This window comes from Lepidothrix coronata, unplaced genomic scaffold (genome assembly GCF_001604755.1).
Source record: "Lepidothrix coronata isolate B3197 unplaced genomic scaffold, Lepidothrix_coronata-1.0 Scaffold93, whole genome shotgun sequence".
NCBI classification, from domain to species: Eukaryota; Metazoa; Chordata; class Aves; order Passeriformes; family Pipridae; genus Lepidothrix; species Lepidothrix coronata.
The window spans coordinates 2,193,595-2,217,844 of record NW_016690273.1 but is presented as its reverse complement, the minus strand read 5'-3'; the positions used below and the strand labels follow the sequence as shown (position 1 = coordinate 2,217,844).

The following is a 24,250-nucleotide window of genomic DNA, read 5'->3' as shown; positions in this document are numbered from 1 at the left end:
TAGATCCTGGATTTCTGGGGAATGGATGTGCCTACAGGTGATGTGTATCTGCTGGCACTCTGGCCTATCAGTGTTTCACCCCCCTGATGAAAGGGAAGCTACACTGCTTGAGGACCAAAGACAGAATCTGTGTGCTAAAAATAAAGCAGTTCAAGAGAAATCACAGAGCAGATCTGCCTGGCCAGCCAAACTGCTGGAATCAACAGGGACACAAATAAATAGGTCAGTGGGTATTTCATACTTGACTGCTCTCTGCACGAAGCTGTGTAGCTGAGACCAAAAACCTAAGACACAGCCACGATGTCTCAAATAAAAGCATTTTTTAAGTCTTCTTTTTAAGATTTTGTGTGGTAACAAATCCCTGGCAAAGCAGAGGGACAGAAGAAGAAAGGCTTCAATAAATCACTGTGTACTACAAACACCTCAGTAGAGGGAAGTGGATGGGGAAGATCAAAAACACCTGCCTCACAACTGCACACTTGGGTGCAGATCCTTGATTTCACTCCCCCCTCAGGTTAAGTCATCCCACATGAGAGCACTGGTGCAGTTTAGCTTTAAGCACCACCTGAACATGGTCCTCAGAGGCCTATTTCACATGGCAACTACAGATGCTTCCAGAAGCTGCCGGAGACACCCCACACCTGCTGATGAGCTATTGCTGGTTGAAGAAATATCCCTCTCCCTTTGAGGAGCAACAAAGGTGAATCCCACCTCAGTATCTGCTGTGTTTTGAAGGAAAGCAAATGTCAGGAGAGCTCCAGCTTCTGTGCCGCCCGTGGCCTCAAAGGGAGAGTGAAAGGAGCTGGCTGAGCACACCACAAGTGAAGGGCAGCTGCAGCCAGAGAAATACAAGGGAAAAGGAAGCCTTGAGGCTTAGCCCTGTTCCTGGGGAGCTATTCAGGAAGGAGGTGGTTTGGCCCACCAGAAAATTCACATGGTCACAGCAGGACACGGGAAAACAAGGAGCTGTTCCACACCACTGCGACAACTGCACAACCCAGCTCAGGAGAAGGTCACAAAGGAGGACGGGCATGACTCAAGTTGAGGGCAGCACAAAAGGAGTGTGTCTACAAAGCAGCAGAGGTGGGAGGTCTGGTTTTGCCATGAAATTCCCATCAGCCATGGCCTACATCTTCATTTCGCATGGGGCACGCAAGGATATTGCTGTTCCGAAGGCACACGCTGGGATGCTCGGACACATTTGGCAAACCCTGCACTATCTCACCCTCAGCAAGGGAAAGGACCCTCAAAGACCCTCCAAATAATGCTGCAGAGAACTGACAGTGGCAGAGAAACTGCTTGTTGAGACCTGCTGTTGAGCCCCTGTGTTCTGGAATGTCACTGCTCTGCCTCAGGAATCACTACATCCCGTAAATACAACAGATCTAATTCCCCATTCTTTGCACCCGGGGCAGACACTCAGTGAAAAGTTAAGGTGTGAGGACTCAACGCTCAGAGTTACAGTGAAAAAGCCCAGGCAAGGACGAGAGGATGGGGCCTGTGAGGAGCTGCTGTTAAGTAGTGAATGGGGGCATCTTGTGGCCGTCTATAAAAATGTACACGACTACCTCGATTTTTTCAGCACAAAAGCCTAACTGGGAAAACTTCCATTGAAGTTAAAAGGGGAAAATGTCCTGAAAATGTTTAATTTTAACTGCCTTTGGGGGTTTAGCCCACATTCTTACGTGAGGTTGCTTTTATCAGTCCCCTCAGAGGGATTTGCTGTTTTTGAAGCTTTCTTGTTCCCACTATTCCACTTGCTATGAATATCCCACTCCCAAAGCCAGCCTAGCTTCCAGCTTTCCCTTTCCCCACTACATGTTCCCATTAGCAAAACATTTTTGCTAGGTCACTTTCAGGAAATACTACAGAATCCCAGAATCATTTAGGTTGGAAAAGACCTCTGAGATCCTTGAATCCAAATTTTGTCTGATCCCTACCTTGTCCCCCAGCCCAGAGTGCCACGTCCAGTCCTTCCTTGAACACTTCCAGGGATGGGGACTCCACCACCTCCCTGGGCAGCCCCTTCCAATGCCTAACCATCCTTTCCATGAAGAAATTCCTCCTGATATCAAACTGAACCTCCCCTAGTGTGGCTTGAGGCCATTTCCTCTTGTCCTGTCAAATAACAGGATTCGAACAATAGGTTTTTAAGGAAAACCAGAGCAGCATCCTGAAATGTTGCAGCAGGCTGTAGCTCCCTGACCCTTTGCCTGCAGACATGACTCAGCTTGGTCCTGAGCCCAAGCAAACTGTCTTTCCCTGTGGGTCCTCCACTCGGGCTCAGCATCATGTTAATGCCATCACAGCATCCTGGGTTAGCTCCAGTTTGCACCTGGACTCATCCCAGAAGCCCCTACACCAGGTGACTGCAGCAGTTGGACATGTCCTGGGAGAAAGCTGACTTAACACCAGTGAAGTGCATCAACAGCCCTGCGCCTGCTCCAGCTTTTTATTCTAAAAAGTTTCATAGTTGTCAAGACAATTATTTTGACATTTATGAAACCTTTGGCTTGAGGGAGGAAAAAAACACCACAATTATTTTGACATATCCAGATGCTATTTAGTTTTGGCTGAAAGTCAGAATTTACCTCAGCTCAGAATAGTTTTAATTAGCTAGAAACAACTTCATTTTGGCCATTCCATTAATTTTTCCTGCTTTTTAAATTATTCCAAAAAAACTGAAGCAAGGAGGTATAACCAGTGTCCTCTTCTGTTTTCAGGTACAGGGGGACATTTAGAAGCTGGGCAAGTAAGACTTGACTAAGCAGGCAGGTAAGAGGAGCTTTCCAGTTATCCCACTGCAATTCCCAACACTGATGCCTTACATGCTAATGGCTAGCAACCACTGAGGAGGCAGTCCTGCTCTTCCTCAACCGTTTCTTTTATCCAGCCTTTCCCTCAGGTCCTGTCCCTGGTCACAGAGAGCAGAGATTGGAGCTGCTGCTCAGGAGGAAGCTGAAGATCCCACTGAGCTCTGACCCCAGGCTCTTCTCCAGCTGAACATTCCAAGTGTCCTCTGCTGTTCCTCGTGTGGCCCCTCCAGACCCTTCACCATCCTCATGTCCCTGCTCTGAACACTCTCCAATAGCGTTTGATCTTTCTCACATTGTGGTTCCCAAAACTGCACACAGAATGCTTATACCCTCTTCCTTTCCTTGCCATGGGCAAGGGATTTTCCTGTGGGCAAATCCAGAGGTAAAGGCACCTCCTGAGCTGCTCAGAAGCGAGCCATTAGTTCTCTGTGGGCACAGCTGGAGGATGTGACACGCATTTGGTGACGGCAGATGTGTCACAACCTGACCACGAACACAGCCATCCTTCATTGGTACCACTGCTGACACCTTACAGCTTCCAGAGCCCCCCTGCATTATCTGCCCAGTGCACTCAGAGTGCAGTTCCCCTCCCTCCCACCACGGAATTCACACACAGGGATCAACGGGGCTACACCAGCACGTAGCAAATGTGAATCCTCCTCCCGGTGATTTCCACACTGAGCCCAGTACCTTGGCTGCCCCCAGCAAACACCAGGGTGCTGTCACCCAGCTCAGGGGGGTTCTCCAGGCGACGTGGGGGCGGCTGCAGCAGCTTCTGCCCTTCCTCTATCTCAGGGTGGGTGCGCACGGTGAGACACAGCGCAGGCTGCACCAGGGCGTCCTTCAGCAGGGCCGAGTCCAGCTCCTCAGCAGCTCTCTTGTTGATCTCCACAATTTCATCACCAGCTTTCAGGCCTGTGACAGAGAGGAACAGGTAAGACTCGCACAGCAATGCTCCCCACAGACATCAAGGAGCTCAGCTGGGTGCGTGTGAAGTGCCAGTGCCTGTCTAGACAAAAAGTAATAATTTATGACTGCAAATGTAGTAGAATTTGATGGACTTTTGTGAGATCTGTTGTCTGATCCCTCCCGTAGGAAGTCCCTCACAATGTACCAGCAACAAGACCCCCTTTGTCTTCACTCTGCAAGGGAACAGCTGCTGTGCCACACACCTCCCTACACCACACATCACTCCTAAATGAAGAGATACAGAAGGACAGTCAAACTTGTGAGGTAGTGCACACAGGATGGGAGAAGGTTGGAGCAGCTGGGCTGGCTTGATTCTCGCTTTTAACTTTCTATATAAGCTTTTATTTGAAGTGGTCACTGAGGAGAAGGGAAAACATGTCCTCCTCTGCCAAGGTGTAGGACTTTGGCAGGGTAGGACCAGGGTGTCCCCCTGGCCTTTCTTGAATCCCATCCCAGCACATGGATCTTCAAAAGGCAAGTCTGAGCTCTCAGTAAGTTAGTCATGGTTTTTTTCCAGCCTGATTTCAGGAGTTATTTATAGCAGCAGCGGCACCCAAGGGAAAAGGGGATCTGCTGAGGAAACAGCTGACTCCTGCACATCCAGGGACAAGGCAGCGATGCTGATGGACAATGTGCAGCCCTCAGAGGGGACACGGGAAACCTGACCTTCCCCATGGCCACCTGGGCCCACTCTCTGACCAAACACGCTGCACCAGGGTTTAACCCCAAATAAACTTTAGGGTCAGGCAGGCAGCAGCAAGTCAGGGTGCACAAGTGCTGACAGGCATGGATGTTGGATCATCCTGGTCACCGTCCTGGCATTTACAGGGATGAGAGCTGGAATTCACAGGGTCCAAGGTGAGCTGCCCTCATGCCACCCAGTCCTCTGGCAGGACAGCCATGCAAAGGATGAGTCTTGCCACCTTTAAAGCCTGGATGAAAGGCCAGACTCGATGAGCCTGTGCTGTGAGCAGAGGCCTCAGCTGCATCCTCCAGGAAACACGGTACCTACCCACATTCATGGAAGAATGTGGAAGGGAGGAGGCTAAAGAGCTTCAGCCTTCTCTAGGAAAATGGAGACCTTTCTAAATAGGTGTAATTGTGTCCAGAAACTGTAGTGTGGAATGTGGTTTTGGAGAGAATACAGTGAACTAGATAGAATAGCTACAAAGTAAATGGACTGTAAAATCATATTTGAAAGAAGGACCAAACAAGGCAAGTCAAGCATTTTGCATTATTTCATTTATTCTACTTAGTGATTCTGTGGCACAATAGTAGCACACTAATAGGTCTGCAACCATAAATATTGTATCTGGGGCTTCATTTACCCTCTGTAAACCTTGTTTTGAATTATCTGGGATAAGCATCATGTCTGTCTCAGTACAGTTGAGGACCTCAAACTCCAACAACAGAATGTCTCGCTAACACAGACCAACAGTAGAAACAAAAAGATAAATCATAAAAATTACCAGGAGAAAGTAAAGTTTTCTAATTGGAGAAAAGATTGGGAATGAAATGCTGTATCTCATCTGGTGAGACTTACTGTAGGAAGTGCAGTCAAATATAGACATGCATGTAAATAATGGGAGGCAGAGGGAGTTTCCCCCCCTGCTTTCAGTGAACTCGGGGTATCTTGTCACAATATCCTGCCACGTGCTGTTCATAGAGAAGTGGCTTTTCAGATCAATTCTGAAGAGCAACATAATCCTGAGTTTTCATCAGATGCTTTAGCGCTCCAGCCCCACAGGAGGCAGTCTGTGTTCACACATCCATTCAAACTGTTCTTCAAACAGTAACTAAAAGCAGAACAGGGAAGCCCTGCTGAAACTCCCTCCACCCTCACCCTCACATTTGTTTTGCTCCCCACAGGAAGCCCCCAGGGTTTCATTTCCCTGTGGCAGGCTGGCAGAGAGCCCCCCAGCCCCCTGCTCAGAGCTTTTGGCAGGATATTCATCCTGTTAGCCAGGGACTTATACGGGGCCAACCCAGGGTGATGAGGGACAGGAAAGAGAAAGATGGTCTTGTCAAGCTTAACAAACACACACAGCAGCCTCCAGAACCACCTATGTGGTTTTCTGAAGTTGAGGTTAGAGGCCACAGCTGGGTGAAACTCCAGGCTGTTCCCCATCCCCTGACCACAGCTTCTTCCTTCCCCATTTCTGCTGTCCCTGCACTGTGCCACTTCTGCCCCTCGCTCCCTGCCACACAAACCAGCTCCACCTGCCAGGGGGTCACAAAAACTGCCACAGCAGTTTTCTACCAAGCCGGGGAGCTGAGCTGGCTCAGAGTGCCAGAGTCAGCACAAGGCCAAGGGATGGAGCAGACCAGCTTTTGGAACAGCTTTTGGCAACAGCCAACTGCTGAATAAGCGCTGCGAGACCATAAAACCTCTTGCCAAGAAAACCCTGAAGGTGTTTCTGAGGACTCTGTGTCTTCTCACTCCTCATTCTGCCCATGTTCTACTTCAAAATCTGGTTAGTTTTCAGCTGCCCGGCTCCCTGAGCAGCCCAGCCCATGCAGCAGCACTGGCACATCGGGAATGGCAATGAATGGGAAAAGCAGTGAGGGTATGGCAGTGTCAGGGCTGGCCTCAGCTTGGATAAAATGCAGTTAAACCATATCCTGCTCTGCCCCAGGATGAGCTGGCAGCCTAGTTATCCCTGCTGGCTTCTGGTCCAAGCGCGGCCATGCTTACTGCAAAGACTGGAAGCAGAACCAGAGGCAGCAATCCCAATCACTGGGAGCACTGTGATGCTTCTACTGTATTTGTTCATGCTGCAGTGACTCACTTGAGAGGGCCTCTGCTCCTCTTTCTGGCTGGAAGGGACACGCTGACCATGCTACACACACAGCAACTCCAAACTGAGAGGGTGACCGTGCAGCACAGCTGATCCCAAGAGCCGGACAGCCCTGTATCCGGCACCAAAGGTTCTTCCCCGAAGTCCCTATTTGCTTTTGGACTGGGACCCTTGGTGTGTTTGTAAAGCTCCCATTCCTACAAGCTCATGGTCAATACCAGGATTAAACCACTTTGGAAAGTGTTTTACCTTTTTTGAAAGCTAGGCCTGTCTCCTTGACGCCGTTCACATAAAGCCGACGAATCCCTTCTTCTTCCACGGAGGACAGAGAGAAACCTGGGGAGATACCCAGAGAGCTGGTCAGGAAAAGCCTGTCCTAACAACCAGAGACACTAAAGCACAGGCTGTGCTTCCCTGCAGCGAGCAGTCGGGAATCCCTCCCTTCCCCTTTCCCTTAAACCTTTGCAGACATTACGGGAAAGTCAAACAATGAAAGCGGCTTGAACAAAAAACCTGAACTGAATTTCTGAGTTTATATATAAATCAACTACAGCCTCATTTGAGGATACCACAGCTGCAAAACATTGGAACAGACTTCCAATTCTGTCGCCACAAAAGGTCTCTTCAGGAAGTTTTGGTGTCTGCAGACAAAAGCTGCACAGAGCTGTGGTTTGGGACACACACCGACAGCAGCTGGGAATGGGAGAGCTCTGGCTGATGTGCCACCCTGAACTCAGACAAGGCACACCACCTCCTGCTAAAGCACAGGGCTGACTTCTACTTTTTCAGATTCCTGGGCTGGACAAGTTGGTAAAAATGCTACTTTCTCTTTTCCCCTTTATTTTCAGCTGCTTATGGCACGAGCTGTTTTTTGCCAAGTCGCAGCTCAGTGCACGTTTTGTGCTACACAAGAAACCCAGAGAACAGCTTTATAGTGGAAGTACTGACACAGCCTTAATTTAAACAGAGCAAATGGTACTGTTACATTCTGTTTGGGTGACTTTCCTGCCATTTGTGTGTGACACTGTAAGATAACAATGTGTAAAGGAAATACAAGGAGCCTGGTTAAATGTGGGTTGTTTATTTACTGTTCAGAGTTATCTAAAGCAGAACACTTGCCTTTCTGAAACTTCATTGCTCCCTGAATGAGTGCAGGCAACCATTTGCTCTCTGTTGTTCTGACTAGAAAAACATTTACAAACCTCTGGGGGGAGTCCCTTGTTTGACATGGAATCAGCCACCAGCCAAGAGGTGCAGATGTACTGGGAGCCTATTCTGACCTTAGGATTCCCTTCACGTTGATTCTTATGGCTGAGAGTTATTTTTTTATCCATGATTTAAAAAAAAAAAGGGAAGAAGAAAAGAGGGGGAAGAACGTGGCAGCCTAGAAGTGAGAAGCATATGGCCTTCCATGACTTACTGAGCTACTTGGAACCCACATGTGAGCTCCTCGGGCTGAATCAAATGAAATTTGTGAAGCTCACTCAGCACTCCAGCTTTGGCAGAGAGAAAACCCCTCAACTAAAAGAGCAGCTGTAAAATATAGTAGTTACTGGCTGTCATCACCACAAAGCCTACCTGGAAAATCCTTATCCAGAAGCATAGCAGAGCATGCCCAAGACAGCAGTTTGAGTCAGCTCAAATGATCAGTTCCCAATACCACCATCCTTCTGCCACTGAAATGCTGGTGTGGAGCCAAACACCACACAGTTAAAACCAGGCTGAGCTGCAGCTCACTGGGGCTTAACTGTGAGGAGACCAGAACGCCCAAGCAGTCCCAAGCTCCACCTCTCCTATGGGGAAAGGCTGAGGGAGTTGGGATTGTTCAGCCTGGAGAAAGAGAAGGTGACCTAATTGCAGCCTTCAAGGACCTGAAGGGAGCCCACAAGAAAGATGGAAAGAGACTATTTCCAAGGGCCTGGAGAGACAGGACAAGGGGGAATGGCTTCAAACTGACAGACAGCAGGGTTAGATGGGATATTAGGAAGAAATTCTTCCCTCTGAGGGTGGTGAGGTCCTGGCACAGGTTGCCCAGAGAAGCTGTGGCTGCCCCATCCCCGGAATGTTCGAGGTCAGGTTGGACTTGGAGGGCTTGGAGCAACCTGGGATAGTGGAAGGTGCCCCTGCCCTTGGTAGGGGGTGGGACTGGATAAGCTGTAAAGGACCCTTTCAACCCAAACCATTCTGTGATTCTATGATTCCTCTGTGATCAGACCTCTGCCTCCTTCAATCCATCAGGTTTAAATGCACGTGTAGTTGCTTCTTAATTCATCTCCCAGTCCTACCCATAAATCCTGAGCAGTTATTCCTGGCAGAAAGGGTGTAAGGAGCAATTAAACATGTTGTGCTCAGCTTTAAGGGATGAGAGATGGGCAAGGATAAACTGTTTTATTTCCACAGCTGTGGCAGTGGCTGGGTCTCAAACACAATTTGCAGCAGCAGCACGTCTGTCTCACAGCAGTGCCAGTGCTTTTGCTGCCACCCAGATGAGAAACACCTCAGCCAAGTGTGTGTGTGTGTGTGTATATGTGTGTGCAGTTTGTATATACACATGTATAGTAGGAATGCAGAGTTTCCATCTGGCTCAATTCCACAGGGGCTCCACACAAACACGTGAACTGGCATCGCAGGGAGGAAGGGCAGGAGTGGGTGGAAGCAACAGCGATTGCATAAGCTGGCATTCCTGCCAAAAACATTATTATCAAACTGTGCATGGACTCTGAAACACAGGTGGGAAGAGATGGGTGGTGACCCAGACAGAGCCTTCTCTTCACTGCAAAGTTTTGATGACAGGAGAACAAAAGTCTGCAGCTCTGAGTGCTCGTGGCCTCACTGAACCAGCACAATACCTGAACAAATCCGCCTCCAGATAATCCCCTCAGCCCCCTGTGAGAGCCAGCTGCTGATAAACATGCCAGCACCTTCCTGGGACTCAGAGGAGCTGGAAACCACTGGTTCTTACTGCTGGTGCACCCTGATTTCTGCCTGTACAGTCTTGGCAAAGAGGGAAAAAGTACCAGCAAAAGAGGCAAGAACATACATGCCCAGGCATCAGCAACAGCATCCCACTGAGAGATCCAACACTGGCAAGGTCCAAAACACTGGCCACACACTCCAGGACACAGGCACACTGGTGGGAGTAGAAACACTACAAAACATTCCCAGGTGGGCTTGCCCTGTGATGTGGTGTTGGAACAAGACGATCTTTATGGTCCCTTCCAACCCAAACTGTTCCAGGATTGCGTGATTTCAGCACCAGCTTGTCACTCTATGGACACACAGCACTGCTTCTACGAGAAACAGATTACAGAAATTCCTCTGCCATTTAGAGGCAAAGTAAGTTTCGCTATTTTCTTCCAATGAGAGAAAATCCAGGTTTTTAGGGTGCTTTTAGCATTCCCTCCCCGCAGGGTCAGAGCCACTGCACAGCCACGTCCCACGTCTCACAGGGCCGATCTCATTTCACAGGACATGACAGTGCATTTCACGGTCTTTCCCATTTATCACTTGGAAAAAAAAAAGAAGAAAAAGAAATAAACAGGAAATGCTACAACACCCCCAACACTCACAGTGCTTTCAGGCACAACATAATTATCAAACCTGGGGGCCATCCCTCCACTGGTTAATACTTCTTTCTTAGGCCTTCAATATTCAAGCCACAGTCAGAGCCACTGCTTTTTAGCAGAGCTCAGTGTTCAAATGGCCTGCAGCTGTATAATATGCAGTTTGGGGACTCAGAATTATTCTAGTCATTGAAACAGAGTATTTAGATAAACAGCAGAAAGATGCAGATTGGCTTCCTGCGGGGTAGGCTGCACAGATAACTTTAAAACACACCCCAGAACTGTAATTGCCAGACCAAAGGGCAAACTCACCAGGCTGGAGGTCTGTAACCTGAAATACTTGAAAGCTTAAAAGGAGTATGAACAGCCTACATAAAGATGAGAGATTTTGCTGAAATTACACAGGGAGGACTTCTCCTGCTTTATGTTTTGTGCACAGATTGGTCGGATGTGTCAGGTTCCGGCTTCAGGTGTCCACAGCACATCCTTGAGGGCTGGGGCCAGGCTCCACCAGCCTCGGGAATGTTGGGGTGAGGCAGGAACCCACCTTGGCAGGTGGGGAAAGAGGTGGAAAGCCTGTCTTGGGACAGCCACAGACCTCGAGATGCCTCCTACCCACAGGGATGCTCCCAGCCGTGTCCTTGTCATGATGCTGGGTGGAGGGAGTGAGAGGGTGGGAAAGGTGGAAGGAGTGAGGGAGTGGGAAAGGTGGAAGGAGTGAAAGGGTGGAAAAGGTGAAAGGAGTGAGGGAGTGGAAAAAGTGGAAAGAGTGAGGGGGTGGAAAAAGTGGAAGGAGTGAGGGTCTGGGAAAGGCGGAAGGAGTGAAGGGGTGGGAAAGGCGGAAGGAGTGAAGGGGTGGGAAAGGCGGAAGGAGTGAAGGGGTGGGAAAGGCGGAAGGAGTGAAGGGGTGGGAAAGGTGGAAGGAGTGAAGGGGTGGGAAAGGTGGAAGGAGTGAGGGGGTGGAAAAGGTAAAAGGAGTAAGAAGGTAGGAAGGGGGGAAGGAGTGAGGGGATGGAAAAGGTGGAAGAAGTGAAGGGGTGGAAAAGGTGGAAGAAGTAAAGGGATGAAAAAGTGGAAGGGTGAGGAGGTGGGAAGGGTGGCAGGACCAAGGGAGAGGGAAGCCCTCCACCCTGCTGGCACTGCTCAAAGCCCCAGCGCCAAGCCCACGGCAGGGCCCCGCTGAAGGCACTCCCGTGAGAGGTGGCAGCTGGCAGAGGATGCCATTTGCCACCTACACCTTCTGTGGGTGGTGTTTTGGAGAAACTACAAGAACAAGCAAACATTTGTCCTTTCTGCCACCATAGCTCTCGTTGGAGAGCTGCACATCCTCCAGCTCCAGCACCGGGAAAAGCTGCGCTCGGTGCACCATGAATAAAACTGCCCTGCTCCGGGGCAGGTGGGTGCTTTCTGTACAGGCTCAGGAATCAGATGTGCTCTTCCTTCTGTGCTCAGCAGACCTTTCAGGTGTATCAGTGAATAGCACTGGAACTGACTTGGGAGAAAAAGAAAAACGAGCCAAGGAGAAACTCACCATAAATATCAGAGGATGCATCAGACTTCTCGATCTGAATGTGCTGTGTGATTTTCTGACAGATTTCTATCTCTTTGTACAGCTGAACAGAAGAAAAACAAAAAAACACACGCAAAAGTATGTTACTGTGGGAGGACACATCAATTGAAATCGTTTGGAACAGCTTTTTGGTTTTTAATTACAGATGGAAAAAAGGCACCATGGTCATTATTTATCAAACAGTTTTTCTCCACCTGTGTGAGGTGCATCAGTAGCATCACTAAGCTTTGCTGTTAGAACACAGCTAAAGAAAGGGAAGCAGTGTTTTACTACCATCATCATAACAGCAAGGGTACATCTAATTCCCTCAGTCAGTAACATTTTGAGTGCAATTTCCCAATTTATGGGTAGTGATAATTTAATATTTTTCTATTATTTTAATGAAGACATTGCAGGAATTCAGTTATGAAAGAGTATTAAACTCACAAGGAGGGATTTTGTTTCTTAAATACATTTCCTCATTGTCAGAGGACAATTTACTATGTCTTAGCATGACATTTCACCTTTAACACCTCAGTGTTTATTTGTAACCAAACAAAGCCCCCAAGTCTTTGAAATGGTCATTAACATCCTTCCTGGGAGCCCAGCACAAATTCACACTTAGGTAAGAGCCCAGAAGCCCCTCCACCCAGGTGCAGTTCCCTCTGCCTTTCAGCACTTAGGTACCAAACCACCCCTTTGTCTTCAGAAAAAACCATACCCCAGGTGAATGAGAGCCCACAGGTGAATATTAATTCTGCTTCCACACTGCTGGGAGTGTGGAAAAAAGCAATTCACAATAATTAACATCTTGAAACTAAGTGACATCAGCGCTTGGACTGAAGTATGTAAACCATACCTTTAAAAAGAAGAGGAACCTAAGTTTCCCTAATAAAAATACAATTTTATTTTATTTCCTTCTTCTATCAGCACTTACACATCTGTTCAGCCGCAAAAATCAGGTGTTACAGAACAGCTCATGGAAGTAACTCCAACTTTCTCATGAAACAAGCACACACATACAAATGTGTGTTGCTTTAATGGTAGTAAATTAGACATATTCCTGCAGCACTCATCTATCCAGTCCCAATGACTGATTTTGGGGTTAATTTCATTTTACCAAAACAAACAATAAGTGGTGACTATGTCGATCCTACATCCTCTCAACACAAGACAAGTCACCAAAGTCCTCCCAGGCAAGGAAAGCTAAAATCTGTCTCCTCTGAGTTTTAATTTTTCCCAACTCTATTTCACTTCCCAGTCTTAGCACTCCACTAGCACTTTCTCACACTTTTTTTTTTTGTTGCTGTTGTTGACAGTGTTAATGGAAAATCCCAGAACTTCTTTGCTAAATGAACAAAAGCCCCCATAACTAGCAAAGTTTTACTTTTTTATAAGTAAAACAGCCACCAGTGAAAAGGAGTTTAAAAAGCTTTACAGCGTGCATGTGTAAAAATCACAGAGTTAAGCATGACACTAATCCTGTTTGGTCTTTTTTTTTAATCTCTCATGGCAAAATTCCTTTGAAGTCTGCTTTTGAGATGAATGAGATGAAAACAGCCGATTGAAGCAATTAAGAAAGTATATTCTCACACATAACTCCTGAGCTTTTTAACCTCGGTGTTTATCTTCCCATTAAGAAAAATAAAACAAAAAAAAGAACACCAAAAACCCACCAAAAGAAAAAAAAAAACAACAACTTGTGTTTTTTCCCCCTCTTTAAAAATCAAAGTGACTGTGACAACAAGTGCTCAGGTCTCAACACTATGTCTTTAAAACCCCCATGGACAATATGAGCAACAGGAAAAGACAACCTCGAGGGAAGTTAAGCTTAAATGTAACATTAAAGTGACTTTCACACATTACCTGTGGCTGTTCCTCCTCTCTCTCCCCCACACAGACATATAACAGCACAAACATAAACTAACACCAAGGCAAGATGAAATGTTTGCAGAGATTACTGTAGGCCAATTTGCTATGGTCTGCAAAGCACCATAATTGCAAGCTAAAAAGCATAACTCTGTGTTACACAATGCCAGATAAACACTAATTAACAGCGTCCTACCAAGTGCCATTTAATTTTGCCCAGTGGGTTGCATTACCAGTTCATAGATCTCCTCCTCTGGCTTTGGTACATAGAACTGGAGCTGGTTCTCCACGAGGAATTTGAGCCGCAGGTAGTGAGCAGAGACGTCCAGTTGGTGGGTCTGCAAGAGACAGGGAACAGGCTTCAGAGGGGAAAAAAAATGCCTTAATCACCTACTCAGAGAGTGGCCTGACCCTCACAGGCACAAAACTGCCCCAGCACCACCTTCCACCACGACCTGAATAAGACCCTGGACCTCCTCCTCTTCCTCATGAATGAGCATCCATTCATTTATTTACCAAGGGAGCAGGGTGTTGAGGGCACTCTGAGCAGCCCCTGCTGACCTGGCAGTTCTGCTCCCTCCCAGGGTACTCCAGAAATAATCAGAAGCCTCAGAGCACACCTTTGAATAAAAGTGAACTGTAAAAGGATATTTCAAATCACAAGGAGGCAAATAAATGTTCTGCTAACAGAGAAAAATGTAGCAGGAAAGCTGTTTTCTCTTTGGTTTGGGTTTTTTAGTGTCTTTATAATATAGTGTGTAAGTAGGATGTGGCAGATTTCAAGCAAGATTAATAAAAAACAGAAAATCTGCATGTCCTCTAAATTCAAACCAGCCCAGGATACACTGGCTTTATAAGGCCAAAAGAAGCCAAGAGTTGCATCCTGGATTACATCCCAGTGGAAACAGGTCACACCATTTTAATGAATTAGTTATAATTAGCTGAGGATAGAGCATTTGGTCTGGGAGATGTTAACGACCTTTTCTCAGCATGATTAATAAGCTTGATTTAAGCAGAGGTTAATGCAGTGTGTAATCAAAACACATTAGAATTATGATAAACACAAAGGATGTCATTCAGAAGTTACTTTCAAAGTTCATAAAGTGTTGGCTACACCTAATGAGAAACCCCAAAGTGATTCACCCATACAGGAGGCAAATTCTCCTCACTGTCACTTCTGAAATCCCATTATTAAATGCTTTTATACATCAGCCTTCTCATTTTATACTAAGAAACTGCCAACCTTTCCCAGGTTGTGCTAAAAACAATGGCTCATCTGAAAATTCATGCAAGAACTTTGTTACTGCCTGTTTATCATGCTTTTTAAAGCCAGGCTTATCCAGTTCAAGCAAAGATGATGATACACCAGCACTCAGCTGACTGATCACAGGTGATGAATAATGTACTCCAAGGGGCCTGTGGAAAAGATCCCAGAGTGACCCTTCAGCAAACAGAGGATGGTGAATGCTTTGGAAAGTCTAGATTAGCCCAGGAATAAAAACAGCTACCAATACTAATAATTAAAAAAAAAAAAAAGCAGACCTATTGCTGCACTCTACAGTGCTACATTCAAGTATTTCCTATTCAAAGATCAAATTATCCTTGTATGAAATTGAGTATCTGAAATGGAATAACCTCCGTAATCCAGGCAAATTCCTAGTTAATTAAATAAAGAATCTGAAATCTATCAAGGGCCAAAAGAAAAACAGCTGAATGTAGGAGACCCTTACTCTCTCTCCTTTTTTCTTTTTTTTTTTCTTTCTGGAAAGCATTTTGAGTGCTTTGCTCATTGATTAATGCTGTTTTCACTAGTTTCCTCTCTTCCCAACACATGTACAAGCACCCCAGAAATTAAAAGGAAGCAGAATTGGCTTTAAGGGTTCAGAAATGACACAGAGGAGTCCTAGATTCTTTTCTGATCAGCTTAGATACAAACTGAGGAGTGCCTTGCACACCACTGACTGCACACCCACATCTGGGGGGAGAAGTCTCTGGTAAGCCTCTCTGAAAGTCCATGAAATGCTTCAGCCATTTACAGCAACACCAGTGGGGAAAAATGCTCTGTGGAAAAAACAGTAGCAGAGGAAGGAGCCAGGCAACCTGGTAGCTCCTGCTGCCACCATGGGGCATCTTCTCGGGGTCTCCTGTGCCAAAGCTCTTGTACATTTGCTGCATTTCACAGAATCAGGGAATCTCAGACTGGTTTGGGTTGGGAGGGACCTTAAAGATCATCTCATTCCATTCCCCTGCCGTGGGCAGGGACACCTTCCACTATTCCAGGTTGCTCCAGGCCCTGTCCAACCTGGCCTTGGACACTTCCAGGGATGGGGCAGCTGCAGCTTCTCTGGGCCAGCACCTCACCACCCTCATAGGGAAGAATTTCATCCCAATATCCCATCTATACCTGCCCTCTGTCAGTTTGAAGCCATTCCCCCTTGTCCTGTCACTCCAGGCCCTTCTGAATAGTCTCTCTCCACTGGTTTTGTTGGCTCTCTTCAGGTCCTGGAAGGCCACAATTAGGTCACCCCAAAGCCTTCTCTTCTCCAGGCTGAACAATCCCAACTATCCCAGCCTTTCCTCCCAGCAGAGCTGCTCCATCCCTCTGATCCTCTTGGTGCCTCTCTGGACTCTCTCCAGCAGCTCCATGTCCTTCCTGTGCTGTTCCCCAGGGCTGGAGGCAGCTCTGCAGGGGGGTCTCACCTGAGGGGTCAGAGGGGCAGAATCCCCCCCTTCCCTGCTGCCCATGCTGTGGGGATGAGCCCATCAGGCCAGGCTGGTCAGGCAGAGCTGTGCCAACCCCTCCATGGCACTGAGCAAAGCCCAGGGTGGGCAGAGACCCCCACCCACAGTCGGGTATTCGCGTCACGTCCAACAGTGACTCTGAACGTCCTTCCCTTGCAGAGGAGACCCAAAGGGATGCTTTCCAGCCTGCCCCAGGCTGGCAGAAATCACCACCTGCTGTAGAGGGACGGGAATTTATCCAGTCTGGAGCCTCCAGGCACTGGGCACAGGCCAGGAGCTGCCTTAGCTCAGCCACCCCAGGCAGAGCAAAGCATCTGCTAGAGAGGCCACGGGATAAAACATACATATTTTGAGCACTCATTTCTTCCAAGAAACACCATCAGCTGAGGTGGATGCCATCAATGCACTACACTGCAATCCCACCCAATCAGGAATGAGAACCATCACCACTAAAGCTGTGATGGTACAGCCCATGGGCCACCCCATTTAGTTAATTGACATTCCCACAGCTGCCCCAAGGCTTTTGTCTACCTCAGAATTTGACATTAAAGTGTCTCAAATAGGGGCACGATTTTCTACTGAAGTGAAAGGAAAAGGTCCCTGTAAGTGGACACAGCCAGTCTGCCCTAAAAGCCAAACCATTAACCCACTTTTTTGTTGCTAGGAGCTGCATCCATATGTGGGAAGGTGGGAGTAGAAACAGGGCAGCTTTAATGATATGAATATCCTTTTGAGACCACCCAAAATACCTTTTAGCAGTCCAAATAAGCTGCTTGGTTTATTTATTTCTCTCCTAATAACTCTGGCTATGTCTGGACTAAATTAAGCAGCAAACCCAATTTAAAACACAACCACACAGCTTAACCAAGGTGCTCTTGCATAAGAATTTCCAGCCAGGGGTTTGATCAGATTCAAAAGGATCAGATGCTGTCATGGGCTGGCACACAAAGCCCAACTGCTCCCCCATTTGGGCTCCTTTCTAGTCAAAGAGAGGGACAGGAATGTTCTTTCAGCATCACAGAAACACAACAGCCACCCCACTGTATTACTGTGGCTTCACATTCCAGCCCAAGCTTTTCCAGCAGGAAAACACCAGCTCAAAATCAAAGTAAGCCCACAGAGCAGCAGGCTCAAGTAACTTCTCAGAGACTTTGAGCACAAATCCAGAGACCTTGGGGGAATCTGCTTCTTGCCCCTCACACAGGTCTACTGGAACATGTAAACTGTGAGGGGAAAAAAAACCCTTTCTTGCCTCTCAATTTTTTATGCAGTCAAAGGACTAAATGCCATGTAGTCTTCTGTTCCTGATTTTTGGTGTTATTATCTCCATACTAGTTTTTTCTGTTATTATCTCCATACTGGCTCTGCCTAAATCCATACAGAATGTGTGAGTTTCCACTCAATTTTAAGACATACTTTTATGCAAATGTTAGTAATACATATACACACGTTCACACTGTATTATCACAGAATCACAGGATGCTTAAGGTTGGGAGGGACCAACTATTTCCTATCATCCATAGAAAAGCAATTTAACTCACATACACTGACTTTCCTTGCCTGCCAAGTGATGCTATTAGTTAAATATTAGGAGAAATCTTTGAGATACCACTCTAAAATATGCTTTAAACACTCCTCCCACCAATCTTGAAATCATGAAAGTGTCACAAAGCATCCTCCAAAGCCTAACTCGCTGTACAATAACAAGCAGCAATGTTAGCATAAGAACACATTTTCTACAATGACTTGAGTGCACTTAATGTTCTCCAACAGAATAATCAAGCTCAGTTTAACAGCACAGATAGATTTAACCACATCCACAAACATGAAGAGGTTTATATGAAATGTAGAGCTTGAAACGTTTACTGTACCAGAACTTGACTGGTTCTCAGATGGCAGATGGCAAACTGATGTGAAATGATGTGGATCAGATATTAAAGGGGAAAAAATGAGCTGAATGCAAGAGACAGAAGAAAGAGATTGATTATTAAATGCTACAGAAAAGAAGGCATCCATCAGTGTTTTCCAGGCTGAAAACTCTTACAGAAAGGAAAGAAACAGATAACAGCTCTTCAAAAACACTCACCCACCTCCCCTTCTCCTTATATACCCCCCACCCACCACAACAAACACACACTGAGATACCAGATCCTCAGCAGGCACCTGCTGGAAGGAGTGGAGCTACACCAGCTTACTCCAGCTGAGGATCTGCTCCCCCCGAGTTAATCGCTCTTACCCAAGGGAAAACATAAATCCTAAAAATAAATCATTACTAACAATGTGTCATCCAGCTTCCCTGTTATGTCTCTCTCCAAAAATGTCATCTTTTCCTGAACACAAAGCAGAGCTTTCACAAACTCTTGAACAGCACACCTGGCAGAGAGATGAGCGCACTGTGTAATTACTGGAAACAAACGCCTTTCTCTCACCTTCCCTCTCTTTGGAAGCACATGCAACATGTTCTAAAAGCTCCCAAAGTTAAGTTCTCAATAGTAATAAATATTTTCTTTTCTTTTGCTGTTGTTGCTGTACAAAGCAGCCTCACTTTTCAGAGCAGCACGTGAGACGAGTCGGGTCTCGCTCCCAGGCAGAGCAGAAAACACACATTATGTAGCTGCCAGATCTGAAAGCCTGAATTTAATTTGTCAAAGTTTCCAACTCTTTAGAGATGTAACTCTTTTTAATGGCCAAATGTCTCTGATACTTCATCTGGCAGAGAAATCCAGGTGGTTTTTCTTCCCCCCCCCCGACTCAAAAGCAGATAAAAGCCTTCCTCTCTCCCCTCCCGCCACCCACACGAGGCAAGTCTGACTGCAATGCAGGCAGCAAACACAGGCCCCTTCTCCTACTCCTGGTGCTGCTGCTTTCCCCAGTGCCAGCCAGAGGGGAAGGAAGGGGGAATGGCACGTGGGAACAGGCCACCCTGGCACCTGGGAAGGGGTGAGATCACCTCACTCGCCTGGCAGAGGAGGGAACAGGCTGTGGGAGGGGTGGCAGGGGTGGGGACACCAGGGTGGCCAGGTGGCTGCACTGCCACGGTGTGGGGTGTCCAGCGGGCTGGGAGCCAGGGTGTTGAGGGTCCCACACACAGCTTGGTCTCCACTGGAGAGGTGGGTGGCCCCTGACAGGCAGCAGCCAGGGTGTGAAGGCACTCAGAGGCTCTTGCACAGCAGTCAGAGTGGGAAAGGCAAAACTGAGCCTGCCTGTCCCTGCACCCGTGCCAAGCTCAGCTCCAGCTGCAGGAAATTCTCTGCTGCGGTCCCAGCACGGACATTTCAGTTTAATTCATGTTCTTCATCCAACACCGAACTGATCTCCCAACACAGAGCAGTGCTGAAGCTCCACAGAAAGGGCTCAGGGTCACAGGTATCTCACCCCACTCCAGGTCACACTGGCAGCCTTTACCTTGCAGATCATCTCCAGTACGTCCCTCGTGGTGTCCCCAGGACGGATGACGGTCAGGGCAGGCTGGTTGTTGGGCAGGCAGAACCACGAGGGCGTGAAGTACTCGTGAACCCAAATGTCACAGTCAGGGTTGTGCTGATGGACACTGCTCAGTGCCACTTCTTTCTCCCTCTAAATTACAGACAAAGTCCATGATGACTCTCCCAGCCAAACACAACTCCCTCTTCATCAATAACAAGTGTGAGGAGGAGCATTATGTGCTGTATCAAAGAGCCCTCTTAGAGAGAAGATGTTTTGTTCATAAGCCCAGGTTGAAGGCTTGTCTGGGCAGGAACCTGCAGTTTTCCCTGAGCAGAAGAAAGTGTGCCTTCCCATGCCACCCACACAGCTACACTGGTGCAATGTGCTTCTCCTGGGATTTCACCCTATGGCTGCTGGGAATGCTAGGAATGCAACAAAAAATAATAGGGATAAAAACATATTTAAATTGAAAACCGAAATGCACTGTGTTTCTGGGTAAACCAATCCAAGGCCAACAAAACTGTTGTAGGTACTGCAGTTCCTATACCTGGCAATGGCAAAATAGCAAGTCTTAGCATTTATTTTGAATTTACTGCCTTTTATACACCTGAGTTGCACTCCAAGCTATAAATCCCCAGGAAGTGATAGGAGCTACAGAATCCCTGTTTACAGCAAGTGGGCTCATGTGGCTAAACCCAATATCCACTACATGAAGAATGTGCCTCAGCACTGTGTTAAGGTTGTTTTACAGCTGACTTTCTCTGGGGAAAGAGAAACTAGCTGCAATTGGGGTTGCAAATGCAGGAAGTCACGGAAGCAAATGCAGAAGCTCAGGGAAGCACTCAACAGAGAAAGCCCTGTGCTTCAGAGTTGTACCAACCCTTAATTATGAAAACCCCATATGGCCACCAAAAGGAGCCATCTTCCAGAGCCAGAGACATCCAGGTCCTCCTGTGGGCAGGCATTTCCCTGGCTAACAGACCTCTGGGTCTGGCACCTCCAGCTGCCCTTTTGGTCGTGGGCAACCAGCTCAAAGCCTCCCAGAGAAGCTCCAAGCCCTCCAGAGCACAGAAGGTCCTCTCCTCTCTCATCCCAGAGTCAATCCCTGCATGGAGACTGGCTGCAAAGGAGGCAGCTGGAGAGCTGGGGTTACCTTGCCATCCGGGACTGTGTCGTCAAAGATCCCTTCCAGGGATTTCTTTACTGAGTCGACTCCTTCACCAAACACCTGAGGGAAAAGAGTGAATGTGCTTTGAAACACAAACGTCTGCAGCACAGGCTAAGGGGAGAACAGTCTGTCTGACACCTCACAGAAAAATCAAACTGAAAAACACTCATCTCCAAACACAGCGAAGGAAAACAGCAGCTTGATAAAAGAGAAGGGGAGGTGAAAGACAAGCTGGTGATGGGGCATCATGCTGGAAGATTAGAGCCCATTTCTGCTTAGAGGTCTGTCTCCGACTTCCTTGGTGAAGCTGGACTGATTTTATCTCCTTTTGTGCTCGGTTTCCCCACCTGTAAAGTGTGGGAATGAACACTTTCCCACTTCTGCTAAGGCTGAGAAATCAGAAGGGCTCTGCTTCTGGCTGGCTTTGTAATAACCCAGCTGCCAAAACGTACTTAGCAAACATTCAAGCACCACAAGTCAGTGTAACCCTTCTCTAATGAAATAAGAGCTGGTAACCCAGCACGAGCCACAGAGCCAAAATCAACAGGACTCCATGCAGGAGGAACGGCTGAACGGGAATATTTACAGGCTCCACCCCAAATCAGCACAGGACTCCATCAGATGGGCAAGCAGGGTTCTTACTGCAGCAGAAGCTTGTAATTAAAACTGAAAAGTTAAGTTTTACAGCTCCACATCAGCACCACTTGAGGATCAAGTTGCTGGTTTGGCTGTTAACTATTCCATGGCTAAAACGAAGCAGGGCCATGCAGGATGGGAGACGGTCTCTGCCCTTCAGGGATTTACAGTTTGCTCCTTCCAATGGGCAATACTTTGCAGGATGCAAAGGAAATGTGTGCAGGCACTGCATTTAGACATTCTGCCACTTCCCCAGAACTTTACATTTTCTACAGCTCTCTCAAGTATGACTTTCCTTTAACCTGGAACAGAACCCTTTCCATGTCTGTGCTTAGTGAGGAGAGAGGGGGGCAGGGGTGGGGGAGGCAGCGTGAAGAATGCAATTATCCCCCCTGAAAGGAAAAACAAAAGGGTGAGATCAGGGGAAAAAAACAGGCTTGCACACACAGCATGGGCAGGATCTTAGTTCAGGACAAGGGGCTGTGTTTGATTTGGGGCAAGTAAATACAAAGCAACAGGGATGCTGCAGCATCAGAACAAGGAATTGGGAACGCGCTCATGGGAATCATCTGCTGCATTCCAGATAAAACCCTGAGCTTCTGCTCAGCCACTAAATATTAGGTGAAGTTTTAATGTCTGGCTGAAAACAAGCTCAACAATTCTGCAGCATCCATCCTCTGCTGAGCAAAACAAACACCCACTGCTGCCTTAACAAACGGCAGAAGAAATCACGGGGAACAGAACGTGTGTCCCGAGCCTCTCTCCCCACAAAAACTGAGAGAAAAGAAAGAAGAGCAGAGCCTACATTTCCTGCAATTAGATGAGGTATGGCTCTCAAAAACTGAAAGCTATAATTAGGGATGTTTGGAAAGAATAACAGGGAAGCACCTTCCTATCCCACTGAAACACGTTTTCTAGAGAAAGATCTGGGCAGTGACTGGGTGGAAACATTGCAACTTTTGCTTTTTTTATAAATCTGAGGCAAAACAAGGGCTGTCCCTACTAAATGTAAAGCTTTTTGTCACTTTAGGAAGTTTTCACCCAGCTCAGCTACATTTAAAGTATTGTACAAACTTGTAGTTTTAAATTAAAAATAACCAAATAAGTCTGCATTATTATTTTCCTTTCAAAGTTGCACCTGTTTTACACATGAAGCTTTGTTGCTCCTGAGATTAGGGACAGCACCTCCAGCAAAAGCAGAGGCAGCGAAAATGCAACAACAGGAAGAATACAACCAAATCAGCTAAAGAAAGGGCAAACTCCAAACCTTTGACAGGAGCTGCTCTACACTGATCTGCAATTACAGTCCTGATTTCTGAAGAGGATGAGGAATGAGATGACTACACACTGTGAAAGATTAACCAGGCAAGGCTAAGGCTGGGTGTGGAAGTGCTTGATGTAAGTGACTCTGTGCGAGCTGCATTCTGCACACTACCAAACAGCCTTGAAAATATCAGTATCACAGGCTTCCCCACCCTTACCTGATTAATGCTTGGCCTCCCTTGCTTTTTCTTCGAGGTAGTATCCAGCCCCCAAAGAGAAGAAAACCTGCTTCTCCGTTTGCTGGCAGATCTGGACATGGCCTGTGTCCTTCTCCTCACTCCCGACTCCCCTGTGCGAGCCGCCACCTGTCAATGCCACATGCTTTTAAAATCAGAGGTTACAGCATCCTACCTCTGCCAAACAGTAGAATCTGGTTGGAAAAAAAAAGTAAATCCTATGGCAAAAGAGTGTATTCACTCCAGGCACAGTGGTGATGCTGCCAGGCCACTGCCTTCTTCTTGCAATTTAACTCATATCTCCCAACATCAAACATCAAAAACTGACATGGACAGTACACCCCCACTCCATTTTTTGGCATTTAATCTGAGATATTTTAAAGCAGCCTAATCATCACAGAGCAAAGCCTCAACACCAGTGAAGGGGTTTGGTTTTTCATTTGCGGGTTGTTTTTTTTTTTTTCTTTTGTTCTTTTCTTCTTTTCCTGACAAGGTTTCAAAGCTGGACACGTGAAATCTGAGATACCCAAACTTATCTGTTGCTTCCCAAAAATTCAGTCTTCCTCTCTGCTCTTTCCTGTGGAAACACTCTGGGCATCCTGGAACTGACTCATAACTGCAGCAAGGCCAGATAAAAGCTTGCAAGGAGGTCGTGGCATTTAAAAACCTGCACTTCCTTAAAAGACAGTGACATCTGAAGGAGTGAGCAAAACACGGGAAGGGACAAAATGACCCTTTCAATCAGAGCCATGTTAACTGCTGGGGTGCTTCAAAAATGGCCAGTGGCAACCCCTTCGGAGCAAAAAGACATTTGCCTTTGCTGAGCCCAACTCTCTGAGGGGTGGTGAGGAAACTCTGGTGGGAATCAGTGTGACATTAGTCAGAGGGGAAGTGTTTGGGCCCAGGTGGAAGCAGATTTCCCACCTGGTGGCCTCAGGAGAGAGAGCTCCTCTCCTGCCAAAAAGGGAGTGGTAGGGGATGGCAGGTGTGAATGTGAGGCAAGGCAAAGCCAGACAGACAGACAGACCCGCCCTGCCGACTCGGCCATAGCTTCCTGGAACACCTTGGGACGGGGTTCCCACAGCCGAAACCGGCACAATGGGACTGTCAAACATTTGGCAGCCCCAGAGGGAACACCCAAATCTCAGTGATGCCCCGAGCTACGGAGCTGAGGAACTGGTTGTTTGGGTGCAGCAGATCCAAGGCCTCATCCAA

At 47.3% G+C, this 24,250-nt stretch overlaps 1 protein-coding gene across 1 annotated transcript in view; it reads right to left on the bottom strand.

Moving 5' to 3' along the window:
* TIAM1 (T-cell lymphoma invasion and metastasis 1) overlaps positions 1 to 24,250 on the bottom strand; it is an 82,698-nt gene that overhangs the window by 30,468 nt on the left and 27,980 nt on the right. The window contains exons 7-13 of the mRNA XM_017821954.1: positions 23,018 to 23,164; positions 20,886 to 20,960; positions 19,712 to 19,882; positions 13,798 to 13,902; positions 11,678 to 11,759; positions 6,833 to 6,919; positions 3,507 to 3,731 (exon numbers count right to left, since the gene is read on the bottom strand). Of these exons, the coding sequence (XP_017677443.1) occupies positions 3,507 to 3,731; positions 6,833 to 6,919; positions 11,678 to 11,759; positions 13,798 to 13,902; positions 19,712 to 19,882; positions 20,886 to 20,960; positions 23,018 to 23,164 (892 nt within the window). The remainder of the gene's footprint in view (positions 1 to 3,506; positions 3,732 to 6,832; positions 6,920 to 11,677; positions 11,760 to 13,797; positions 13,903 to 19,711; positions 19,883 to 20,885; positions 20,961 to 23,017; positions 23,165 to 24,250) is intronic.